The 25,627-nt window shown below is 41.2% G+C and overlaps 2 protein-coding genes across 4 annotated transcripts in view; one reads left to right on the top strand and one right to left on the bottom strand.

Moving 5' to 3' along the window:
- The window catches only part of LOC115397206 (probable assembly chaperone of rpl4), a 30,258-nt gene extending 8,916 nt beyond the window's left edge, over positions 1-21,342 (bottom strand). The window contains exons 1-10 of the mRNA XM_030103421.1: positions 21,173-21,342; positions 20,938-21,047; positions 20,703-20,849; positions 20,439-20,591; positions 17,736-17,842; positions 17,495-17,618; positions 15,911-16,003; positions 15,167-15,235; positions 7,887-7,940; positions 2,549-2,701 (exon numbers count right to left, since the gene is read on the bottom strand). Coding sequence (XP_029959281.1) covers positions 2,549-2,701; positions 7,887-7,940; positions 15,167-15,235; positions 15,911-16,003; positions 17,495-17,618; positions 17,736-17,842; positions 20,439-20,591; positions 20,703-20,849; positions 20,938-21,047; positions 21,173-21,239 — 1,077 coding nt within the window. The 5' untranslated portion in view covers positions 21,240-21,342. The remainder of the gene's footprint in view (positions 1-2,548; positions 2,702-7,886; positions 7,941-15,166; positions 15,236-15,910; positions 16,004-17,494; positions 17,619-17,735; positions 17,843-20,438; positions 20,592-20,702; positions 20,850-20,937; positions 21,048-21,172) is intronic.
- A 396-nt stretch (positions 21,343-21,738) lies between these two features.
- Positions 21,739-25,627, top strand: part of mindy3 (MINDY lysine 48 deubiquitinase 3) — a 31,453-nt gene continuing 27,564 nt past the window's right edge. For 2 of the 3 annotated variants that reach the window (XM_030102536.1, XM_030102535.1), the window contains exons 1-7: positions 21,739-21,841; positions 22,286-22,602; positions 23,522-23,601; positions 24,041-24,101; positions 24,201-24,413; positions 24,596-24,647; positions 25,413-25,527. In XM_030102536.1, coding sequence (XP_029958396.1) covers positions 22,509-22,602; positions 23,522-23,601; positions 24,041-24,101; positions 24,201-24,413; positions 24,596-24,647; positions 25,413-25,527 — 615 coding nt within the window. In that variant the 5' untranslated portion in view covers positions 21,739-21,841; positions 22,286-22,508. The remainder of the gene's footprint in view (positions 21,842-22,285; positions 22,603-23,521; positions 23,602-24,040; positions 24,102-24,200; positions 24,414-24,595; positions 24,648-25,412; positions 25,528-25,627) is intronic. The other variant, XM_030102537.1, reaches the window with a different exon arrangement.

Here is a 25,627-nt window from a genome sequence, read left to right as displayed (position 1 = left end):
TTCTGCCCTATAAGTCCTTTTTGGAGCGTCTCGGCTGAGCGCAGCCTGCGCTACCGTGCATGTGTATTGATGAGAGAAAAAAGATGAATAATGAAGATGTCTCCTAACCAGTAATTAGATATGCAAGTTGGCACACCCAGCCGTAATTAAATATGTGCATCCACATAAGGTGCGCCTACGCACACCCGCATGCTTTTTCTCACCATTTCACACCACACATCCATGCAGACAAACGAGCGCACACGCACTCAGCAAAGTCATAAAGTATGCAGAGAAGTGGACTGGCGCCAAAACAAGCCGTTGGGCTTTGAGGCCTCATTTCCATGTTGGAGCCAATTTTAACTAGCAGACTGACTCATCGTTAATAATTAACACTCACAGTGATGCTCAGAAACAAAGCTCTGATAAAAACAAGGGGAAATTTCTACTGCACATATACATGAGGAAAAAAAAAATATGCACATTGAGGAAGGAGTGTTTTGTACTGAGACTCCAGTTCACCCTCATCAAGGTCTTCGCGAATTTACTTTTCACATTATTCTGCACCTGTTGCTTCAATCTGTACAAAAGAAAGCGCGACGCGGCTTACGTTTCGCACTCAGATTGGTAAAAGTACTGGCTGAGCGTCAGTCACCTTCATATTTCACTTTGCATCTTCATGTGAAAAACACCAAGTACTTAATACAACCCTTAAAAAAAAAACAAAAAAAATATTTCTTTCAATTTCACAGGTTTATTTATTTATTTATTTTATTCCCAAAGCCTGCAGCTCAAATCTCTATTCATTTGGGGTTTCTATCATCCAGCCAACAGCTTCTTCCACTTCCCCTCACCAGATATCCTAAGCCCACTATAGTGGATGCTGGTTAGACAGGCCTGTCAATACACAGCTGGCTGGAGCGACAGGCATCAATGTATTGCTGCTAAGCTGCTCCTACTCAACTCCAGAAGAGCACAGCGGGGTGTAAAAATAGGAGACGAGTGGTGGTGTTGGATGGGACGGTTAAAGTTGAAGAATATGGGAGAGGAAGAGAAGAATAGAAAGAGCGAGGGAGAGAGGGGGGTGGGGCTTGTCATCCTTCAGTCTGTGCCGTCTGATTTACAAGCCTATTGGATTTTAGACAAACATGAATCACTGCTCCACAGAGGCATTACTCGCTGACAGATTGATAGAATGAATGAAACACATCACTCACCGCATGCATGCGCACGTGCGCGCATTTAAATGTCTGAGCGCATACAGACGTTTCCGTGGGAACAATGAGGCTTATTCGATGTCTTTTTCTACTCACGGTAGTGCGTGTACCCTTTCTCTGACAGGAACCAGCCCTTCTGACACTTACCTACTGTGGCAGTGCACCGACTGTAACTATCTGTACCCACAAGCTCTGTTCATGGTCTGGGCAGAAACACTCATAACCTTAAGTTTTTTCACCCTTCCTTGGTACCGCTGAGCTTCCTCTACATGGCGCTCGCTCCACGACGACTCGCTTCAGTATCGGGTTATTATCTAGGTTTTCCACTGCAGACACTCATTGCAACTGGTCATCGCAGCAAATGCGACACGACAGTGCCGTGACGTTATCTTCAGTGAGAAAAGGAAAACAAAAGGGGATATGAGAAAGTGGTGGTGTTCTTGATTCCCGCTCAGTAAAGAAACACATGAAAAGACGACTGGCACAACAGAGCACGGAGTTTTTAACAGTGGGCGGGTTTGTGCAGGATGGACCACGTCACGCGACGCTGACAGATACCTGAGCAGTGTTAAGTCCACAATTTGGGAGTTAAAAGATGAACTCATTGCACTCTGAAGTTTGTACAATAAAAGCAGGTGCAATCTTAAAAAAAAAACTTTCCCAAGTTCAAAGAATGTATGTATACTTTTTCTACAAAACTAACAGGGGATGGTTTCAAAAAATCTGAGGCATGCTTTTAAAACAAGATTAGAAAAAATCCTCATTTTGAAACATTGTAAGGAGTCTGCAAAGAAGTGATACAATTAAATATAATAACATTTTATCAATTCCCAAAACTCCAGCTGCATGCTTTCACTGTGCTGATATTGGGGAGGCAACTTGACCTCTTAAGCTCGCCAATTTCTTTTAGAAAAATAGACAGTACTTTCATTACTTTGATGAAAACAGTTGGCTTTTCTTGAGTTGCACAAAATGTTATGTTAGTAGTGGAATGAGATAGACATAGAGAAAGAAAATAGAGATTTTAATGCCCTGGATGCATATTGTCCGTTATGATTTCCCTAAAAAAGAAATTAGCCATGTGTCTACATTTTTGCTATACGTCTCAGTACATTATGTGTTGTGGCATAAATAATGTTAAAATGAATAATATATTGAACACTATGGACCGACTTCTCCAGGGTGTGACGTGTTTCCTACATGAATAAAATTCTTTCAATCGTTCTCACAGAACAGTGAAGTTTGTTGATGAATATTCTCATTTGGGTAGTAGCCATCTCAGTGCTTTGCTCTTATCCAAGAGGGTTCAAGATTGAAGAGTTGATATGTTGTATTGTACTGAACTAAATTACCTTCACGGCCCTGGTTAGGTAGGATCTGGCAGCCTCTGTCAAAGCCTTCCACTCCTCCTTTTCCTCTTCAGTCACTTCCCGTCCTTCTCTTTCTTGCACCTCCTTTGCTTTTTCCCACTGGAGGTAACACACCCAACCAGAGAGATACCAGACCTACAAGACAAAGGGGAAAAAAAGAGCCAGGGCTGACATGCTTTGAGGTGCCAAGAGTCCGACAGAGAGAAACAGAAAAGGCTCTTTGTTGCAGTAAGTGTGCTGTGACAAGTGAAACAGATTTGTGACCCTGACGGAGCATGTCTGCGTGAAATCCCACTTTCTGATTCGACAAACAGGTTCCACACATATAACATGGAATCACATACACACTCATATAGAGTGGCAGGCGCCGCCGAGCAGTCCGTCATTCGCATAACAACTCAATGTGATCCAAACCCGACGAGAACTCTTATTTAAAAGGGCTACATGAAATCAGCCATGAGCACAGTGCACATTTATAATAAATTCAAAGCTGTGATTTGTGCCTTGACCAGTTTGTTTTGCCTGGAGCCATTTGTTTTTTTTATCTTTTTAAAGCTAAATACGCAAGATTGAAAAATTAAACAACATAGAGGGGGGGAAAAAACACAAAAAAATAAATACCCTGAGGCACATATCTTTTTTGCATTTCAATTCATATCATCTTCACAGCATTCGGCAGGAAAAAGACTTTTCTGTAATCTGTTTTTCGAACACTGACCGTTTTAGTCTTTCAGGTTTGCAGCTTAAACGTGTCAAACACCTCCTTATACAAGGAAAACAGAAATTAAAACAAATCACTTTGTGCATGTTGCTGTGTAAAGATAAGAACATCTGCACACTCCAGTCATCTGTGCAATATTCCCTTGGGAGTCAAGCTTTTGATTATTCAAACACGTGGCTATAGATCCGTCAGAGTGACAAAATACTGAGGATGTTTTTTCCCCACTCGCACCTCATTTATACAAAACAATAACAGCTGGCTTGGATCAGGCCCAAAAACAACCCCAGCTCTGTCACTGGAAGAACAACAGAAGAATTATATTTCATTATCTTACATCACTGGAGCAGATTAGAAGTCTTCCATGATCAAATGAAGATATTTGGTAAAACAATTAAGTTTAATTTTGCTGCAACTCTATTCTTTTGTTTGCAAACCTCTAACTTTTGGCAAGATGATGGTACTACAGAAGAAATCACTCCATCATGTAGACATAAATGTTAAACGCTCAGTGTGTAATGTGATTTAATTTCAAACAACCATGATTATCATGTTTCATTGGTGTCGATGTGCAGTGTGAGCAGGTGTGGCGATAACCATCTTCAGTATGCTAACTCAGTACGTTAACTATCTAGCCCCAGCCTTTTCACTCACACAAATCCTCATCCTCAGTCCAGTGTGAAAATACAGATTGGACAGAAAACACAACAGAGGCTGAAGCTCTTGGAAATCGCAAACTAAAAAACAAACAGACAGAACTGTGATGAAGCTGGACAGAAGACAAGCTGGGCACCGCAGTGATTCACTCCTGCAGCCGACAGCACAGAGACACTTCCTTCGTTTTGCAAAAAGCACCTTTAAAACAGGACAGCACAGTGGAGTGATGGTAACCCCTCTAATCCCACAGGGAGAAAATCTCTTGCATGTTCCGCATGTGCATGCATTGCTTCTCTCATCCCAGTGTTGAAAAAAACGTGTATTGAGTGAACTGGTGACTCCAGGCTCAGTGTAGACAACAGCGTTTCAATTGGAAACTTTTTTTTTTTTTCGCATTTTTATCTGAGAAAAGTTTTTCATTTACACAGCAAACACTTTGAAAACGATGTTCGTTTACACGGAAACGGATCAAACGCCGAAAACAATATAGTTTTTATGTTCCGTTTTGGGCCACTAGAGGGCATTGTTGTTTGTAGAATTAAACTGCAAGCACAGAGATCAATATGCCCTTAAACACTAACAATGGTGGGAACAGACAACTACGTTGGATTGTGATTGCAGGCGAATCTAAAACTACTAAGTCCCAGGAGGCTATGGAATTGGGAGCCATGATCCTCTGGAAGCCGCCATTGTTGTTATCATCCATCATCTACCCATGTGGAGACAAAGTATGATATACAAGAAGTGTTTTCTGCCTTTACAAGTGGAATCGGAGTGTTTTCCACTGTGACAGCCATTTCTCAATCAGCTGCATTTTCAGTGACTCTGAGCACCGTTGTCGTGGAAACGGACCCCTTATCACACGTCCAACAGACGTTTTCCATTTTCACTTGAAAACATTGTTGTGTAAATGGGGCTTAAATTGATCGGAGATGTGAAGAGCATGCGTGTGACTGTGCAACCGACTGTGTTTGCTCTGTGATGGACAACTGACAACTTGTCAAGGTTGTATCCTGATTTTCACCCATTGTCGGCTGTGAGTGGCGCCTAATCAAAGCCACCCTGAGTTGTACTGAGACATATAGAAGTGTGAATGCGACTTTTGAAGGTCTTTCAACTGGCAGACAAACCATGAAGTTACAAATACGAGAAAAAAAAAAAGCAAACTTTATTGATCCCTTGGGGAAAATACCACAAGACAACACGCCAGCTCTGTGCATTTCATATCCCATCAATGCAATGTGAGAACAGGCTCAATCAGTACGATGCTACCCCATTCACTCTATCACCAAAACACATTTATTGAGACAATGTTGTCCCTAATAATAACTTTAGCTTGATTTAAAAAAAACAAAAAAAAAAAACTTGAGTGTTCATAAGAGTTCAAATAAAAGCAGGAACCTGGTATATCCTGAAACTTTAAAATCAGCTCATTTTCATTCTCCACCTAATTACACGTTTTTCGCTTCCACATAATCACAAACTGTGCGAGCCTTTGTCTTCCACCTCTAAATACAATCGCATTCAACTGGCGGTGAACTTGGAGGTGTGTGTGTTCCTCTCATCTGAGGCCAAAGATCACCCACCCACTGTTCTTCAAACACCAAGATACGAGTATTAGCTTTATTCATTATTCATTGAGGGCAGAGGCAGTGCAGACTTGCACCTCCGCCAAATCAGCCATTTAGCTAACAAACACATCAAGGCATGCCACACTGAATTCAAAATCGCCGTTCTGTATGCTGAGTGGGAGGCTACCCCCTGCAGCCATACTTAACAGAACAACACCACCAGTGGATAAATGTAGTGATGCTGCAGAAGCAGCAGTATAAAATATTTGATCACTGAAACATTTTCCGTGGATGTAAAACAAGAAAAATGTGCATTTTTTTTTTAATGTGGAAACCCAAGTGGAATTCGGGTGACCAAGATTTTGACTTCAGGAAAAGACATAATAGATGTCTGGTAAAATGAGTAACGCTAGGAAACTCATTAGAGTTGGTCCACAGCGAATTCTTTGCATATGTGGTAAAGATTGTGCGAGCATCTGCGCTCAAATTGAAAAACACGAGAAACTTAGCTAATTAAGAACTTCACAGGATTCACTGTACCCTACTATAGACCCAGACAGGAACACACATAATAAAATAAACGCTTCGCCTGTCAATCAAGTGGCTGGGACTATTGTAATTTCAAAGTGAAGGCACATCTTAGTTCCCATATGGCGCTGCTGAGAGAAGAACAAAAGCATCATGAATCAACGGAGTACCTTTGAAACAAGATTTGCAAGGAAGCAGCTCAGTTGTTTGTGCAGACTTAGCGTTATATAAGGAAGGCTCCAACTTTGAGGTACACAAAAAGCAAGTAGACGGAGGCGAGCGCCAACCACTTATCTGCTGCACTTAAGAGAGAAAATAAGAGAGAGAGCATGACAAAGAGGGGGGAAGAGAGACGGCATGGGAGACTTTAATGTAGTCAAATGTGTCTGTCATACATTTGACATCACAAGTGTGACCGTAGCCACCCAGCTGTGAAGCGATCAGACAAAGCACTTTCTGACCATTAGTACTGGTGACTGTATGGTTATGAGACTGGCTGAAGGCCTGCTCAAATTGAGTGTCACAGCTGTACATCTCTGAAGTGAGTTTAAAAGTTCAGCCCCCTGATGACTGCTCTCAATCTGTCAGCTGAGGGGTGTGTGTATGTGTGTGTGTGTGTGTGCGTGTGTGGGAGGCTGAGCCTGAGGGGGAGTGGGGGGAGCGAGGGAGAGAGAGAGAGAGAGAGAGAGAGAGAAAGAGAGAGAGAGAGAGAGAGTGAGACACCGTCGTGCCTTACATCTGACACTCAGTGGTTCACCTTCGCTTTCCATGGTACTGTCAGCGAGGATTTACAACACAGCGACGGCACACAGCTCCCGCTAAGAACAGAAAATACTGTCATTTATGCCACTCTGTGATATGTTGAGTGTCATACTCCACAGGCGCTTTTTTAAGAAAATAAAATAAAATCAGAATACTATTGAAAAGAAATTTCCATCAGTTACAGCTACACTAAGATCACCTATGTGGAGTTTGCATGTTTGCTTCTGCGTGTACTGAATAACTGTACAAAAACATGCATTTAAGGTTGTTTGGTTACTGTACAACAAAAAAAAAAAAAGGTATTGGGAGTCATAATAGCATATGAGACTGTATCTCTGTGTATCTCGCCTTCCCCCAGAGTGAGGGCTTCGTGACTCTTAAATTGTAAAAAGCGGTATAGAAGACGGATCGATGGACGTTTCCATTGTGTTCTGATTGTGAAGATGTGGCTGTCTGTGTAGGAACAAGCACTGAAAGGAAGCAGTGCATGTGTGTGGGAACAAAATAAGTACACAGGTAAATACTTTCTTCTTCCCACTGGAACAACAAAAGATTTGCCTGCAAGTTGGTCTGATTCACCCGTTCCCACTGTATCATAACACTGCCTGCCTGCAAGGGGACTCATAAAAAGACATCACTTAATCCTGCGGACTGACGAGCATTAATGCATACACAGCAGCACATTTTCCCCCAGAGCTCAGAGTTTGTTTAAAAATCAGAACATTTTTGGTTTCACTTCATTCATCCACGCCGGCATTGTGTTCATGGTTCAATTTGTTGATGGGACAAGTGTTTTGTTCCGTCTTGGCTGGCCGGTCTGCTGGAGCATTTTTCGCTAGGAGCTGTTAATTTTACAAGACAGTCGGACAAATATGTCAATTTAAGCCCCGTTATCTTTGTGGAATGACTTCCAGCTGCATCAATCTCATCCACACTTTAATCCCAGCGCCATTCTTCCATCTGTCATTTTTATGGGGCTGGATTTTCTGATTTCGGGGACATAAAACATTTCACATTTCACAAACTACGAACCAAAAACAATGTGGGAGTCATGAGACCGTTCGGCTGCGATTCTTTTGCTCACCTGGACAACTTCATCATCCTCCTCCAACAGACCCTCCAACACATCGACTGCCAGCTGATGCAGGAAGAGAGAAAAAAATGGAGACTTATGAGACTCAAATATATTTTCTTAAGAGAAGTTACATTATTGAGATACAATACAAAACTATTTAATCAGCGCATGGATAATCTGTTTTCATGATGCTGCACATCTTCGGGGCGGCTCGATCGATCAGAATGATCAAAAAGGTCTGATAAGGATATAAGAGGTCAACGTCCCACATGCCGCACCATCGATGCAAACAAGACAACAGACATGATCATCAATAGCCACGCTCACCAGTGCTTATCACACAGTCAATAGTCACTTTAGCCACTGTCTTAGATAGCCCTATTTAATCCATTTACTGATCTTACCTATCGATAAAATCAGCAGCAACCCCCCCTCCCCCCACCTCTTCGCTGTAGGATGAATGATGAATGGCGGTAAAGAGCAACCTGGCCTATTCTTCACATCCCCTCTGCACAAAAGTATTTCTTTTCTTCTGATTTTTTCTTCTGATTTGCTTTCAGCGGAGTCCTGGAGAGGGGTTTGACGTCTCAAAGGAGCTAAATGTGGGGTGACCTTTGTCATTGTGCCGCTGCCCGGGTCACTTTCTGTGGGAAGTTTCCATTACAGAAATCAGACCTTGACTAAAGTAGGTTGTGTGTTTGTTTTGCTCCGTCCTTCTCCTTGTGGAGCCTGTGGTTGGGAAGTGTGTGAGTGTGTGTGTGTGTGTGTGTGTGTGTGTGTGTGTGTGAGGCCCCAGGTGATGATATATTGATTTTTGTCAACTTCAGGTTGGAGGCGACTGTTAGCCAATCACCCGTGGTGAAGGGCAGGAATAAAAGACGCGTGCGTATCTGTGCGTGCACGCACACACCGACCGCCAGCCGAACGCCGCAACGGGGCTACACACAACAGTGAGCACAACAAGCTGCACTTGTTTCTTGTTAAAGCGGTCTTATTAGCTGGAGAGCTTCCTAATTTTTTTTCCCCCCCTCCTGCTCTTCAGAGTTCTCCTCTCTTTTCATTAAGGCGCTGTGGTTCTGCCGGCGATAAAGAGGTCTGCCGCCTGCGCCGACTGGAGGAGAGTCAGGTTAATTGAGAGTATCTCGTTAAGACTGTGCAAATGTGCATGTCAGGGAGTCATTTGATTGATTGCCAGACCAATTATGAGCTGAATACCCATTGTCCTTAATTAATTAATGACTGATTAAAAATACACAAACAAAAACACCTAATCCCAGCTGATGATGAATGGATTCATGCCCGGCGTCAGACTTATCTACTTGACTTTCATTGTATCACACCAATGTGACAGAGGCGCGCACCAAAAAGAAAACGCACACCCGCGCACAAACTCATGCACAGTAATTCGAGCCAAGCACTAGATAGGAAAGATATGAGTAAGGATCTGTCTGGGTATTAAACAACTGATAGAACAGGCAGTTTTAGAAGAACAAAAATAGAACAAGAGATATCTGCGAGCCAGGATAAGTGAGCAATGATAACCATTATATCGTCTCCAACAGCACTCCTTCCTAACTACACTGGTCAGCCCAGGGGCGAGTGATTAAAGATTCAGAGATTCTTAAGCCGCTTCACGCTCTAAACAACAACAAGATTAATATTCCCGTGAAGATAAGGGGGGAAGTGGGGGTACTGCAAAGGGAAAAGTGAGAAAATTGCAGGGGAAGGTACTGGGGGAAAAGAAAAAAAAATGCTAATAAACAATTCCAGAATGCTCCACGAACAGAAACCATAGATCACAAACCAACACATGTCAAAGACACCATGTCCATGTTGTCCTCCTCATATCAAGACCTGTTGTAGCAATAGATTAAAAAAAAAAAAAAAAAAAAAAGCAATGCTATAGGGTGGAACTCATTTATAATGTCTATTGTGTGCAGGAGTAGTGTGTGTGTGTGTGTGTGTGTGTGTGTGTGTGTGTGTGTGCAATCTTCAGGCAATCCTGTTTAACAGAATCATTTTACTGGAGCGCTCAGCAGAGACAGGAGAAAGACAAATCACTTTACAAGGGAGGGCAAGCCATATCTCACACACACATACACACACACGCACAAGCACAAACGGGGACATCTACGCTTAAGTAAATAAATCCCGGGGATGTCAGTGCTAACTGTACGCGCAGAGCAATATTGAAAAGTACAAGCTGTGCATCGTGAGTTAAATTTAAGAAGAGGGGCGTTCAATAAATAACACTGAGGCAAACAAGAGTGACAACGACAAGGCGAGTAACTACCCATCAGCGGCGGCGACAACTGCACGGAAAGACACCTTAATGGCTGTCAAGGGAGGGTTATGTCTGTCTGTCTGTCTGTCTCCTGTGTGCCAAGCAAAGCAGCGGTGACGATCATGGCAATGTGCGCCAAGAGCGGCGATAACTGCAGGCTACACTGTAATTACCAAGCAAATTTCTTCCTCTTTTTTTTTTTTTTTAATTTAAATGATGCAAATTGTCTTTACATTGTCACAGTAGTCATGTTCCCACGTGTGTGTGCGCTCGTGTAGATCTCAAGAAGAGGGGCTGATTTCCTCCATCAGCTCATACTGAATTAGAAATAAACAATAACGTTTCATTTATGTACAAATTTGTGTTTTCTATCATGTTTCCTTCATGTTTTTAACTAATTGAACTCATAATGCGAAAAGGAAAAGGATGAGAAGGAAAAACTTCTTCAAGCTGATTTCTTTTGGTAAAGAAAAAAAAACTTGAGGATGTGTTTTTATATGAAGCTGAGGCAAGAAACAAAGCTTCACACTGCAGCTGAGGAAACCATGGAATAGCTCGTGTTTTCAGTCATTACTACGAATTGTTTCAGCACTAGTCAATAAAATATCAGGAGAAAGTACCAGCATCTTTCTGCCAAATTGTGCAGAAAATTCAGCCTTTCTCCCTCCGAATCTCAAAGAATTTCAACTCACAAAAGCAGAGGAATCAAAAGCTGATTCATATTTGTGGCTGGGATGAATTCCTACTAATTGATAAACAACTGAAAACTATTAATAAACTGCTAGATCTTAGTCTGTATGTCAATCTGTTTATTAATCAACTTGTGTTGCCACTGAAGCTCAGCTTTATTAGGGAAAACGGATGCCTTATTCATCGTCTCACTTGTGTTTTCACCTGTCAGCCAAGCTGTTTTCTCGAGCCCCTCATCTGTGCTTATTCCATTTTGAAATCACAAACAAATCTGGCAAATCTGATCAACTTTTCCTAATTTCTGCTACATTTCTCTCCTCTAATTTAAATGGCACTGATCCATCTTTTGCAGAACCAAACAAATGAAAAAAAAATTAAAGAGGAGCAGTGGTAAAACCAATGTTTTTTTTGTTTTTTTTTTAACCCACTGGACCTTTTCTGAGCCCATCACACAATGCAACAGCGTTACAATCAGTATGTGTGACAGTTTCTATGCTCTCTTCACTTTAAAAGGGCCGAGCATAAAAGAGTGGGCCAAATCTATTATCAGGTTCAGCTTTTCATGTGTGATCCCTTCAAAAACGAAAAGAAACTCTCTCCGATTTAAAAAAAAAAAAAAAAAAAAAAAAAAAAAATTCCTTTGAAAGTTGTGGCCTTCACACACTTGGCTTTATAAGAAACCGGTTTACTTTCCATTAATTAATATTTCTTAGACACACTTCTCTATTTTGCATTTCTCATTATTATATGAGCTACATGTCAACATTAATTTGGCCAGAACTATTAACTTCATTAAAAATGTATTCCCTTGAAAAAAAAAACAGCCACAGAAACACTGTAGGAAACACGGGGCAGGAGTGATGCCTTTCAGAGCAAAAAAGTCATATATTGCAAATGAGTTTACTGTTTGAGCCCTGGAATGGTTAAACAAACACGGCTGATGATATGCTGTCCTGGAAGTTAAGGTTGTGCTTGGCAAAAACATCTAATTTTGTATGATTGAATTTGTCATCCTGTGCTGAAAAGACATTTTCAACATGACAATATTGCCCATCCCTATAATTTGGCTAATGTACTGTAATCACACGATGATGCCCTTATTTTGGTAAATGCCCGAGGGTGTGTTCACACTTGTCATGTTTGGTCAGATAAAACCAACCCTGATGTGATTTCTGCTTTCTTGAGCTCTATTTGTGGAATGGTGAAAGAAAGGAATAAAAAAGAAAAAAATTAGAAAATGCCGAGATGGTCGAGGAAGCTCATCAGGAAACCATCGTCACTGCAAATCTGTTTACAGAAGCTACAGTAAATAAACAAGTGTCACCCCAATGAAGGACTTTGGCTTCTCATCTTTAATTGTCGAGAAGTGTTACAGAACAGCTCCCTTTAAGCTGCTTTAGAAGGAAAAAAAAAACACGGTGATGTCCCTGGTTATGTACTGAGACATGCATCTACTGAGGATTTGGAGATCGGGCCGGTGGAGCAGTGGTGAGCATGTAGCAAGAAGGTCGTGGGTTTAAATACTGGCCGGGCCTTCCTGAGTGGAGCTTGCATGTTTCCCTGTACCGTATGTATACGTTAGTTTCCTCCCACGTGAGGTTGACTGTTGACCCTAAATTGCCCACGGGGTTGAATATGAAAGCATGTGGTTGTTTCTGTGTGTTTACCCTGTGATGGACTGGCGATGTGTTCAGGGTCAGGTAACTGGTGGGATTAAAGGATCAAGCATTACAGAATAGGGCTGAACGATACGGGCAAAATTTCATATCTCGATATCCATGCCAGATATCTCGATATCGATACGATATATTACAATGGATTCAGTGAAAGTTAAGCATTTTTCAGAAAAATAAAAACATCATAATACTAAAGGATGTAAAAAAAAAAAATGCAGTTATATTTATGAGAACTCACTGCCACTACCACCAAACTCGTTTGTGCAGATTCTGCAGCCGCCCTCTGCCATCAGCTGGCAACCAGTAAACGAGGTTTGTGGTTGGCTGACCTGTGCATGGGCAAGCTTACATGCAGGTCAAGCAGGGGAAATCTTGATATCACTGATTTTGAGGAACTAATGTCCTGAATGTTCATATCCCGATATCGATATGATAACGATATATCGTTCAGCCCTATTACAGAAGATGCATTAATTAGGAAATTAAATTAATTTGATAATATATTCCTATTTCTTTCAAGTGTTTTTTATGTTATAGGTCAATTGAGGCTTAATTTTTTGCACAAATTTCTCTTCTTATGCAAGCGTTGAATGTTGAACTATGTGGATACCTGCTCTCTTTCTGTAACTGTATTATAGTTTTACCTCTTGGTACCCATTGACAAACAGGTTGAAAACAAACTCTCGTTTCAAAGCTCACGAAGCAGTGAGCTCAAAACAGATAAGGGGGGGTAAAAACAGGCTACAGAAGCAACACATCCTCGTAGCAGATTGCAACTGATCTGCACGCCGCAGAAATTCCTGCTGCTGTTTCGGCATGTTTATACATTTCAAAAGCCGCCAGTGAGCTTCCAGCTGATAAAAATACCACCATAATAATTCCACTTACATTGTGTTGCTTGTAACCCAGCGCACAACATTGTTGTGGAAATTATGCTTTAGAATATTCACCCGACCTGTGTTTTGCTCGCACCTTTTCGGTCCAGTGTTAAAAATATCAACGTGAGTGCAACGGATCCAAGCCAGATGCTGTTTTTCCCCTTTTTTTAAAAAAAAAAAAAAAAACTCTGGTCAAGGCCAGTGAACTGAAACATAAGTAGGAACACTGCCTCAATCACAATGATTCAAATTCAAACCACAACCCTGTTCAACACCAAACTGCATACATCACACACAAAAATGGTGTGTATTAGTAAAAAAAAACAAAAAAAAAAAAAACATGGTCGTTCCTGCTCTAAAATTAACCAATACTTACCAGCAGGGTCCCTATAGTCTCTGCAGCTACAGAAAAAAAAATAGCCTTCATATGTTTTTCTGGCAAGCACATTAATCAAAGTTTTAAAACCCTGGCACAGCTTGGGAGACAAAACAAACTATTCAATTGGGAGGAAATACAGGCAAATGTTCACATTCTGGCATCCTGCTAAGAAGGTAGCCTCCAAACTGAAAATTCGACTGCCTGAGAGTACACAACTTCGCTCGGAGTTTAAAGTCATTAACAAAGCTTCGGCCCATAGGGAGGGACAATAAGCAACAAAAAAAAGCGAGCAAATGTGTGTGTGTGTGTGTGTGTGTGTGTGACAGATGAGGCAAGAAACATCAAAGTCCAGTGTGGGAGAGGCAAACAGTGTCTACACACACACCTTAAAACTTCAACCTGAGACTGGATGACTTGAAGCAAATGTGACCAAACTTATCCATGTATGTGTAAATGCACACTTGGCAAAATATTAGATATGATAAAGCACTGAGAACGGGAGCGGTTTGTGCCCCGGGCTTGATGACACCAACAGGAGGATGAAGACAAATGGCATGTCAGAAACCGTGAACCGAGACGTTGTCATTTTACTGATACACCTGACAGCCCATCTCCCCCACACACACACACACACACACACACACACACACACACACACACACACACACACACACACACACACACACACACACACACACACACACACACACACACACACACACACACACACACACACACACACACACACACACACACACACACACACACACACACACACACACACAAGGATATAAATGCTGCTGAGCCATATGAGTGTGAGGAGATAAAAAAAAAAAAAAAAAACAGCACAGCACTCTCATTTCCTGTCAGTAATAACCATAAAACACCCAACAAGACTGACTAAAAATTAATCATTGGATCACAACAGAAAATAGCTGTACTGCTGTTGGCGTGGCAGTAATCACAGAAAATGACTTAAGAGCTGATGACTGGAAGGAGTTTTAGCGCTGCACTGAAGGCAGTGAGCCACTGAAATCAAGGCCATTAATACTGGAAATTGACGAGTGATTTAGTAGACAAGTGCAGTGTTTCAAAAAATATGGCAGCAATTCATCAACGCATAGCTCGGGATTTTTTTTTTTTTTTTTTTTTTTCTTGCCTTCCTCCCTACTGCTCCCTCAAACCCCTGTCCCTCTCTGTAAATACCACTCTTCAATTATTGACACTGAACCCTGAAGGGGATAAAGACCAGGCATGGCCTTCCCACCTTCAGTGCTATTCAGCTGAAAGCAAAGCACACAAAGCCACGCAGACACCCATACAAATGCCAGAATGGCCCCCGCCAAGGAGCGCGCACGGGCCAGCGGCGGCGGCGCTTTTACCTCGTATTCCTCGGACTCGATGAGCAGTTTGGCCGTGGTGATGCGAGACTCGTACGGGGGGATCTCATTCTGGGGGGAGAAAAGGACAATACCGCCACCTCTGCTGTGGCTGTTTACACGGGCATCCACAAACACCGCCTGATAATAATAACACAATCCAATTTCAAGGTACAAAACGTTCTGCGGCTATGTGGCTGTTAATCACGGCAAAAGTGTCAGCGGGCCGCGTTCGGATCAACCTGCTGCCCGAGATAAGAGTCGTAACAGTGGAGTCACTGGGCCGTTCGGATCAAACCATCGTCCCAACACATTCTTCATGTTCATATTTCTTCGATATTTCAACAAAAACTTCAGAGAACGTTTATCTGTAGCTGTTTGGCATCCAATCTTAACATGAAAATTACTAGTTATTATTTCATTGTTCCATTTCCCAGTAGTGGCGCTGCCGACTTATCCTTTACGTTCCTTTCCGCAGTCGCCTTTTGTATCTGTTTTCTCTCCACGCACTCCCACAAAAGAAAAGACTTCTGCAATGCATTTGTTTCATCTTTTATTTTTATTATCCCTCACTTCATTATCTCCCACTTGTTTTTTTTTTTTTTTTTATCTCTACTGGTGTCCTTATGTTTGTGTGCACCGCAAAGCACACTGTGATAATCCTGTTAGTTGAAAGGGCTTTATAAATAAACGGGGATCTTCTTTTGTTTGGGACGAGAGAAATATCAAACACAGCTTCCAACTCACCTGCACGGCTTCATCTGAGGTAGAAGCAGCCGCCATTTCTTTCTGTGCAGATAACCACTTTCTCACACTCTTCAACAGGTATTCTTTGCCTTCCTAAATGCAGATGAGGGAAAAACAAACCTTAGGTTCATTAAAGTATACACAAATGTGTATGTAACAAGAAATTAGAGTGTGGTCTTTCTCAATAATTCTAAAAACTAATCTCATTATAAGACTTTAATCCACTTTGCAGAGCAGGTGCTGGACTGTGTATAAATACAGATGACCACAGGAGTAATTAAAGATCAATTTCAATATTTTTTTTCCTTTAAACATTATACCAGAGTAAATGAAAAGAAAAAAAAACTTTGCCCACTGATTGTGGAAAGCTGTGAAGTGTGACTGGAGCCAGTCTGACCCCTACAGGCCACAGCTGGTATTACAGATCCACTTCAGCTTCATATCTTTTCAGTTTTTGGACATGTGGGCACAAAACACATTTTGGAAGATTTTTTTTTTTTTTTTTTTTTTGAAGTATCAACTGGAGATGGTTCAACAATTCAAAGAAGACACATTGAATATGATATATTAAACTCAAACTCAATAAATATATAAAAGTGCCTTCCCATCAACAAAGCAATGGTAATCACTGGAAAAACAAGACATCATTATGAATAATAACTCATGAATACTGATCTCTAATTGAAAACAAACAAACAAAAGGTACACACTAAATAACTCGGCTCTAATATAAAAGTGTTTTCATTGTGGTCTGGGTTTGTAAATTGCTTTGCTTTGTTTTCATTGAGCCTCTATCCAAACAGATAAGTCCTATTGAGATCAAATATCTCTATTTCACTTGAAGACTTGTCAAGACAGCAGCAATTATAAAAAGGACTGCATGGTCACTCTGTGCATGCATTTTTTTTTTTTACCCTACCCAGGTTCCAAGAGTCCACACATATCTGAGGTTATTAAGTGAATACAAATTTTCTTTAGGTGTGACTGATTCTCTTCGTTAGTCCTGTGATGGACTAGCAGCCTGTCCAGAGGGTTTCTGCCTTTCCCCCATCGTCAGCTGGGATGGGCTGCAGCCCATCATAGCCTCAAGTTGAATAAAGCAGAATAGAAAGCTACTTCATCTTCAAAAAGAGGCAGCCAGGATCATGTGACCAAATTGCACACAGAAAACCAAAACTCCAGAGATGCCTGTACATATATATGCATCTCTTACATAGGCAATAGATTTAAAAACATATAAAACTACATGAAATAGAAAAAGATGTTCTGTCATATTAACTCTCTCCAGCAATTGCTCTGGCACCTTTTCCAAACCGAGTCCAATACGTGTTCCCTCATCGGTCTCTCTGTATCAGATGATGATGTGACCTCAACGATCTGCCCGGTAATTAACATTCTTATCAGCATAACCTGTTCATGTGTGTGCGTGTTAATGCAAGTGTCCATCTGCTGATTAATTGCATACTATTCAATTTGCTCAGAATAATTAACTCAGCAGATTTCTGCTTTAATGCTGCGATAACTCATCCTGAGTGTGTGTGTGTGTGTGTGTGTGTGTGTGTGTGTGTGTGTGTGTGTACTGACCTGGTTTCTCTCCGTACTGAAAAGGTAACTGGCCATAAGCTGGAGAGCCTCAGGGTTGTCATGGTGATACTGTAATGCTCTCTCAATGAACTCTCGACACTTGTCTGCAGCTCCCTCCTCCATACTACACACACACACGCACGCACGCACGCACGCACGCACAATAACACACACATTACAGCAAGAGCAATGTGAAATCGGACCACAAAAATCGTGTCAACAAATCCATGTGCTGTCGTACCAGAGGTCTGTTAAGTAAATCTCAGCGATGGAGCAGTAGGCTACACTAACATCCTTCTCCGTGGGGACCTGATGGTCCTCCTCTGGCTGGGCAGCAGCTCCAGCAGCCTGTAGGAGGAGCAAAAAATCATTTTCACTATGAGAAGTGAAAAACAGATTGGCAACCCGAGGGGAGTCATTGAGGTGAGGGTTAACACTCACACCACAGCAAGATTCTGGGCTCTGGGTTGTTTTCCTGTGAGAATTTCCCATTACTATCAGTGTATGGATGCTTGTTGTTTCTTTCCCCTAGGTGAGCCAGCTTCCTACCACAGTAAAAAAAAAAAACCCTGCTTAGGTTCATTAGTGACACTAATTTCCCCATAGATGTGAATGTGAAATATTCCGTTTTGTATATCAAGCTAATATCAAGGACAGATGCCTGTATTGAGGTTTATTAACAATTAAAATATGAGATTACCGGTATATATTATTATATATGAAGAAATATAGAAATATATAGAATTTCAATAAACTCCTGAAAGAAATGCTATCAAAAACACTACTTTGTTTCCCCTTAGAAAACGTATTACTATCGCAAGCTATAAAAATCAGAGCTTCACGTGAACAAATTTAGAATTTATTGCATCGGCTTCTTTTTGGATCTGAGCATTCTGCATGCTGGCTCACTGTCACACTCTCAGGGCTTGCCGAGACACTTGAATAGACTATTGTTGATGTTATTAGTGACAGCTCTGCTTTTTCTCACAATGACAGAATATCTGCTGTGAAAAAAGATTAATGAAAATGTGAGAATTATGCAAGGCAGCGACCACATGTTCTTTTTTTGTGGACATCTGCTTTGAAAGTAATAATAAATCTGCCAAGTGAAAATAATACCTATTCTATGTCAATAACGAAAGCACTTTGGGAATCTATATTGTTAACGTGTGGTAAACATAATACACTAACGGACAATATAAACAAATGTAATTGAGGATTTTTTCAATTTGTATTGTACTTTTTTCTATGTGCCTTGGAGACATACGTGATTGATTTTGATTTAATAATACAGCTTTTTGCAATACAAATAAATGTGTGCTGCTTGAAAGAAACATGTGTTTTGCTTAGTTAAATAATTAAATGAGCAAATATTTTGAGAATCATAAAGAGATAAAGAAACAGTTAAAATAAAACATAGTGCCATGAAAATATCAATCAAGTAAAGTGCTTTACATTAAGACAAAATTAAATGAGGTGTTTTTTCAGAAGTTTTCTTTGCAATGTTGTCACACTATTGTTCTTCCGAGTCAAAGGCAACATCGCTGTCTGTTTCAGAATGTTTTGAAAAGGCATAAATTGTGAGTGACAGCAAAATGGCAGCAGCATTTCGAATCCTGACACTTTATCCATCTGTTTGTCCCAGATGAGATTGATAGAGTCCTCTGGTGAGGGGCGGCTGTGACTCGGTTGGTAGAGAGGGTTGTCTCTTAATCGAAAGGTTGTAGGATTGATTACTTATTTGTCCACATGTCAAAGTGTACTTGAGCAAGACACTGACCCCAAATTGCTGCCAATGGACGGACTGAGCGCCTTGCATGGCAGCTGCCTCCATTGGTGTGTGAATGTATGTGTGAATGGATGGATGTGATCAACAATGGAAACCACTTGGGGGCTGCTCAAGCAGTGGAAGCTGAATAACAATAACTACCATTTAGACTAAGGTGCAGTGTCACTTTCTTTGTTGAGGTAGTGTGGCTTTCAGTCTGTGATACTGAGAAATTATTCCATGAACTCATTTGTTACCTCCAGAGTAGACTATTGTAAAATTCCCTGCTATCAGGGGGGCCCAACAACTGCCTAAAAAGTCTTCAACTCATTCAAAATGCCGCAGAAAGAGTTCTGACAAGAACCAGCAGGAGAGATCATATCAGCCCAATATTAGCTTCTCTTCACTGGCTTCTCGTTAAATCTAGAATAGAATTTAAAATCCTTCTCTTAACCTATAAAGCTCTGAACATTCAGGACAACCAGGCCCCATATCTTACAGAGCGGTTTGTCTGTTTCTCTCTCTCTCCCTCTGAGATTGACAGTTCATTCCACTATGGGAGACTAAAAAGTCATAACACCAAAACCCTGGATAAAGAGGCTGTCTCTTAGGTGGACTAGAGCCGTGATTGAGGAGTCGTAAACAGAACATCAATAGCGGCTGATCCATTGATCTAACCAGACAACCTGGACTCAATGGGTGCAAACAGTTTCTAATTGGGGATCAATCACAACAGCTGATCCATTTATTGAATGAGATGGCTCTGACACAGTGGGTGTAAGCGGTTTACTTAACCCCGGGCTCCTACCATGTGGAACGGCTCCGAGTTCTGCTTCACTTCTCTCGTTTCTTTTATGTAACGTAATGTTTCATAACATTTCATTGGTCATTGTTTCTCTTGTAGTCGATGCATTCTCTGTTTATACATGAAGATACAAGAACTGTACCTATCTTTCGCTTTCTGTCCCTCAACCCAACCAAATAGTAGAAAGCCACCACCTCTGAGCCTGGTTCTGCAAGGTTTCTTCCTGTTAAAAGGGAGTTTTTCCTTTCCACAGTCACTTATGCTTGCTCATGTGGATCTGTTGAGTTTTCTCTGTTTAATTTTTTAGAAATGACTATGTTGTAAATGGCACTTTAGAAATGGAGCTGAATTGAACTGAATTGTATACTCACAGTTGTTGCTTTTTGTTCCTCTAATGTGGACAGAAGAACTTGTATTCCTCTAGTGTAGTAGTCAACAGCTTCTTGGCCAGTGTGGATTTGTCCCAGGCACATATACTTACTGTGGCCAACATCTGGGCTCAGCTCCACTGCACGCAGAAAAGCTTACAGAACAATAGTCATGGAAGCTAGAATCCGAAGAACCGATGCATAAAAGTTTAAATGGTAGAAAGCTGCAGACAGACACGTAAGAGACAACAAATGCAAAAAGGATATTTCTTTAGCTTTCTGTGTGTCTCCCAATTCAGAGTGAATGTGTCCAAGCATGTCCAGAGCTTGCAGGTTGGTAGACTCCACATCCAGAGCACGTTGACAGAAAAGGGCAGCCATCTCAAAGTCAAAGCTGTCCATGTATTCTTCTGTCTGTACAAAATATGAGCACAACACAGAGAATCACAAAAACATGTTGATCATATGCTAGCTACTGTCATTAATCTGTGTTAAGCTTGACCTTCTCCAGGAGTTGCAGCACAGAGTATTTCTCAGCTGACTTCTTCTTGGCTTTTTCGTGCATCCTTACTTTCATCCTTTCTTGGGGTGACAGACAAACAAACCCTCCATCTGCAAGTGCGCAGATAAATGAGATTTTATTTCGTTTTGTCTCAAACATGAAAGCACAGCAGGTGAATTTCTCTCATTGGTTTTCAAGTTGTAGTCACACTAACTAAAATCACTGAGTAACTTACCTCTGTTTGAACGGTTGTCGGTCCTTTTCGGCTTGTTTTTCTTTTTACTCTTTCCCTGACCCCCCATACTGAAAGAGTCCTATAATTTGGCAATAATAATCTCACAGTCTGTCTTATTATATTGGAGGAATAAGTCGAAGCGTGGATGGAAAACACGCGTGTAGTGAAACTTCAAGTGAGCTGGAAGAAGATAATGCGCATGCGCGAGAGCAGCAAGGCTGCTGCTACGGAAAGAAAGAAGGCTCTAAAGACTAACAACACACAATATATCACACTAATTCACAGAATATTACTATTAACATTGTATAATCAGACCCACATATGTATTTTAATAATACGTATTGATAACATAAATCCATATAATCACGCAATATCACACATGGACATATTTCGACTTCCCAAATTGCTAATTGCTCAACTGTATCTCTAAATGGGCGGGTGCTCAATATGACTGACATGTCTGTTGACCAATGACGTGACCAGCTGCAGTTGCAGCTTCTGACGTAACTGAAACTCTCTGGGTTCTAACCAATGGGGAGTCACGTCATTTGTACGCACAGTTTTTTCGACATTTTTTTGTAAATAAACGAATGACAGACTCGACTGACGGTTAAATATCTACCGAAACCATCGATATTACGGCGTTCTGTGAGTCGATTGTGTATTAAGGTAGGCCATGCCAATTTTATATAAATATGGACAAGTTATACGGCTCGACAGTGTGTCTATGCGTCTCTACAATCTGTGAAGTAATTGAATGACAAAGCAATGAAAGATTAGCTGCTAGTGGGAATGCTAAAGCTAACTGCTGGCATGTTCAAGTCAGTACAGTTCTTGCGATCTGTGATTAGCGCTGTGTTTTCTCCGTAACAATGTTACAGCGTAGCCCTAAAATAACTGAACGCTCCCTCTGTGTATGCAATTGCACTGCTAGTCGTCTTTTATAGCTGTTAAGCCACCGTTAGCCTTTTAGCTTGTCGCCCAACGAGCATTGAACACTACTGATAAGGTTGCTGTCGCATCAGGTACACTGTTGACCGTTTTATGCTCATGTCTATTTTTTTTATAACAAGTAATAACGTAGGTGTATGTTTTTGTCCCACCACATGGTAGGCTGGTTTGGCGACGTTGATGTCTTTCCTACGCGCCAGTTTGCTGCCAACCACTAGCGTCAGCCTGTTCTCTGCCATACAGATAGCTTGTGGCCAATGCCGCGGGCTGCACCTGCCCACAGAAGTGGACTGTCAACAGAGATCAGCGGATACCTGCGTCCCCACGTGGCTGTTGGACTGAGGAGGAGGGGGGCTTGTTGGTTTCCCCAAAACTGAATGCTAACATGTCGGAGTTAAATAAAGAGGTGCTTGATTTGGTGTGGAGTAGACCCTCTGGTGGAGTCGTGTCAGCTTCCATCTTCCGTAGATGGACACAAGGTACATGTCCTTCATGTTTATTTAGATTAGGCAGCATGTGATAAAATACTCAGAGACAGGAGTGTTCATATATGTATATAATACGAACAGCACAGCTGTATGTATATACATATTTTCACGTGTCCTGAGAAGAGGCATCTCAAAGCAAAGTGAATTAGGTCAACAGCATGAACTGATGAAACAAATTCCAAGATACATAACCAAGTGAAACTGACCTGATTCCGTTTTTCTAAAAGGTCTAAATTCTTTGCCTGGATGTAATCAGTGGCCCTACATCTAAAAATATGTTAGGCAGCTGCAGCTCACCCAGCACGCTGTAGCCAGGGTCCTTACTGACACATTGATGATGGAGAACATTACACCTGAGCTTAACTCCGTCATGCTGACTGCTTATGTGTCCAAAAATTGATTCCAAAATCTTGATTCTTATCTATACAGCTCTGAATGGTCTTAGGTCTAAATAGATCTCAGATTTGCTTAAAGAATATGACACATTCAGACCCCTGGAATTCTCATGAAGAAGTTTACGAAGTGTTCCCAGAGTCAGAAGCAAACAAGATCTAGCAGCTTTTAATTCCTACACCTCACCTGTGGCACAAGCTTCCTGAACACCCGAGGACTGCTGACACACACTTCTTTTAAATCAGACCTTAAAACGCTATTATTTGCTCATTATTTCAGTTAAGCAATATTTTTTCTGTAACTTATTCTATTGCCATTATCTTATTCAAGTTTTTACTTGATTTATTATACCTTTCTTCATCACCTTATTTTATTGCAAAGTGCTGTGAATTGGTTTGTGTCTCAATTGTGCTGTATAAATAATTTCGCCTTGCATTTGATGCACACGTGTGTAATTATTAGTATGGACTCTTTTTTTGTTATCTGTTGAGACTTTTTTAAATTGTGTTTATTCCAGGGTTTGTCTTTAGTGAGAATGAGCACACGGCGTTGGAGCAGTTCGAAGGAGGACCATGTGCTGTCATTGCTCCCGTTCAGGTATACATCCTTACAGTGTTATTAGTGCATCAAAAGCTTATGATGTCTTTTGTGAATGAGAGGCTTATTGTGTACCTGATGAAGTTTTACTGCTTGCGTGAGCCAGTTTTGGACGTGTGAATGCCTCTTTCCAAACTTTTAATGGACACCAATTCCACCAAAGATACAGTTTGTAAAGATGACTTTGCTTCAAATTTTATTCTAAGTCAAAGTGTTAACACAGTGTGGACTAAATATATCGAATCAAACCAAACACAGCCTCTGACAGTTATCTGAATGGAAATTTGGAATTATATTTATCATTATTTGTTGACCATATTTTGAAAATTACATTGCATACATCATGTATTAAAATATGTGTAAAAGTATGTTTATTATTACAGGAACTGTATCATATTTTTTGAAGATGCTGTTGTGGCTAACTCTATCCTCTTTTCAGGCTTTCCTTTTGAAGAACGTTCTCTTCAACCGTGAAAGCTCCAACTGGAGACAGATGTCAGGTAAACTCTCTTAAACTATCAGTCTTCGCTCCTGCTTTAAGAAATCAGTAGCATTTATCTCTAAAACAAAGACACATTTTTGATGTGCTAATCTCTCAGAGGAGGACCAGAAAGCAGCTCTGTGTTCAACCTTGAGTGAAATCCTGGAGTCAGCCTGTTCCAGCCCCTCCACAGGGTTCTGCCTGGTAACCTGGGCCAAGGGACAGAGCCCACATACGAGCACACAAACCAACACACAGACACAGTCGCCTCCACAAACACAGGACACGCCAAAGCCGGAGAGCAGCCAGCCATCACAGGAACAGCAACCCAGTGAGTCTCGGGGTGATCGTGGTACCCCCTTAATGTACATACCTGTTGGATGTTCTGCCTTTCACTAAAGCCTTGTCTTCAGAATTATTCATAAAAGTTGGAAACGTTGTATGACTAACATTTGGATGCTGTGTGGTTTTGCAGTGTCATGCTTTGTATAAATGTGTTTTGTCATACCTTAGCTGCGTTGGCTGTTGAAGACCTTGGCTTTGAGCGATTTCACAGTGTTCTTCAGTAAGTAACACTAAATATTCTGGCTGAGAAATAACACCTTCTCTATACTCATCATCTTCATTGTTGTCTTCAAGTAAAGATCTGGGTAGTTTCACAGGGAGGGTGAAGGTATGGTGTTCGATTTATCTCATCTAAAGAGTTGGCTTTAACATTTGATCAGCTGTTTCACTTTGCTCACAGTTTGCTGATTCAATACTTGGGCCAATTACTGAATAATAAAAAAAATACCTCAGTGACTTTTCATACTTGTGTAGTGTCCATCACACCCGAGCTTAATGAATGCAAGGTAGCATTTGTCAGAATAATGTTGAGGTTTCATCACACAGTGCATTGGCAGCTGAGTTTGCTGTCAGCAAAAAAGTAGCGCTGACTCACAATGTGGAAATGGATGGCAACTGAGACCGACGGCGCAACCAGCAAGCTTTCCAAGGTTGAGCTAAAAGAGGGACGTGATGTTCAACTTTTTTTTTAATTCCCGTATGCAATCAGTTGATTTCTGAACTGTTATGAAAGAGCATGCAGCCATTATCCATCCATTTATCTTCTATACTGCTTAATCCTGTTCAGGGTCACGGCATGCTGGAGTCAAACCCATCTAACTGTGAGGGAAGGCAGGGTAAACCCAGACGGGTTGTCACACCACCTCAGGGCTGCAGCCATGTTCAGCCATATTCTTGCAATCATCACATTTACTGTGAACCTAAAGCTTGTAAATTTAACTTTTGAGTTTCACAATTTGTCCTTTTGTTTGTTTCAACTCCGCAGCAAGCGAACTGTCATGTCAGTGTCTGATCTCAGAGAAGAGGTGCTGTCTCTCTACCACACCTGGAGAGGGTGCTGTGGAGTCTTGCTTTTTCTTTACTCGGTCATCCTCACGAAGGTAAAGAACTGAAAGAGCTTTGAGAGGACACTTTTAGAGATTAAGTAAATTAATTATCACCCAACGATCGGAAAATAAAGCAGTTTAACAGTTGGTTCTG

This window comes from Salarias fasciatus, chromosome 11 (genome assembly GCF_902148845.1).
Source record: "Salarias fasciatus chromosome 11, fSalaFa1.1, whole genome shotgun sequence".
In the NCBI taxonomy this organism is placed as follows: Eukaryota; Metazoa; Chordata; class Actinopteri; order Blenniiformes; family Blenniidae; genus Salarias; species Salarias fasciatus.
This window is presented reverse-complemented; position numbering and strand designations above follow the sequence as displayed.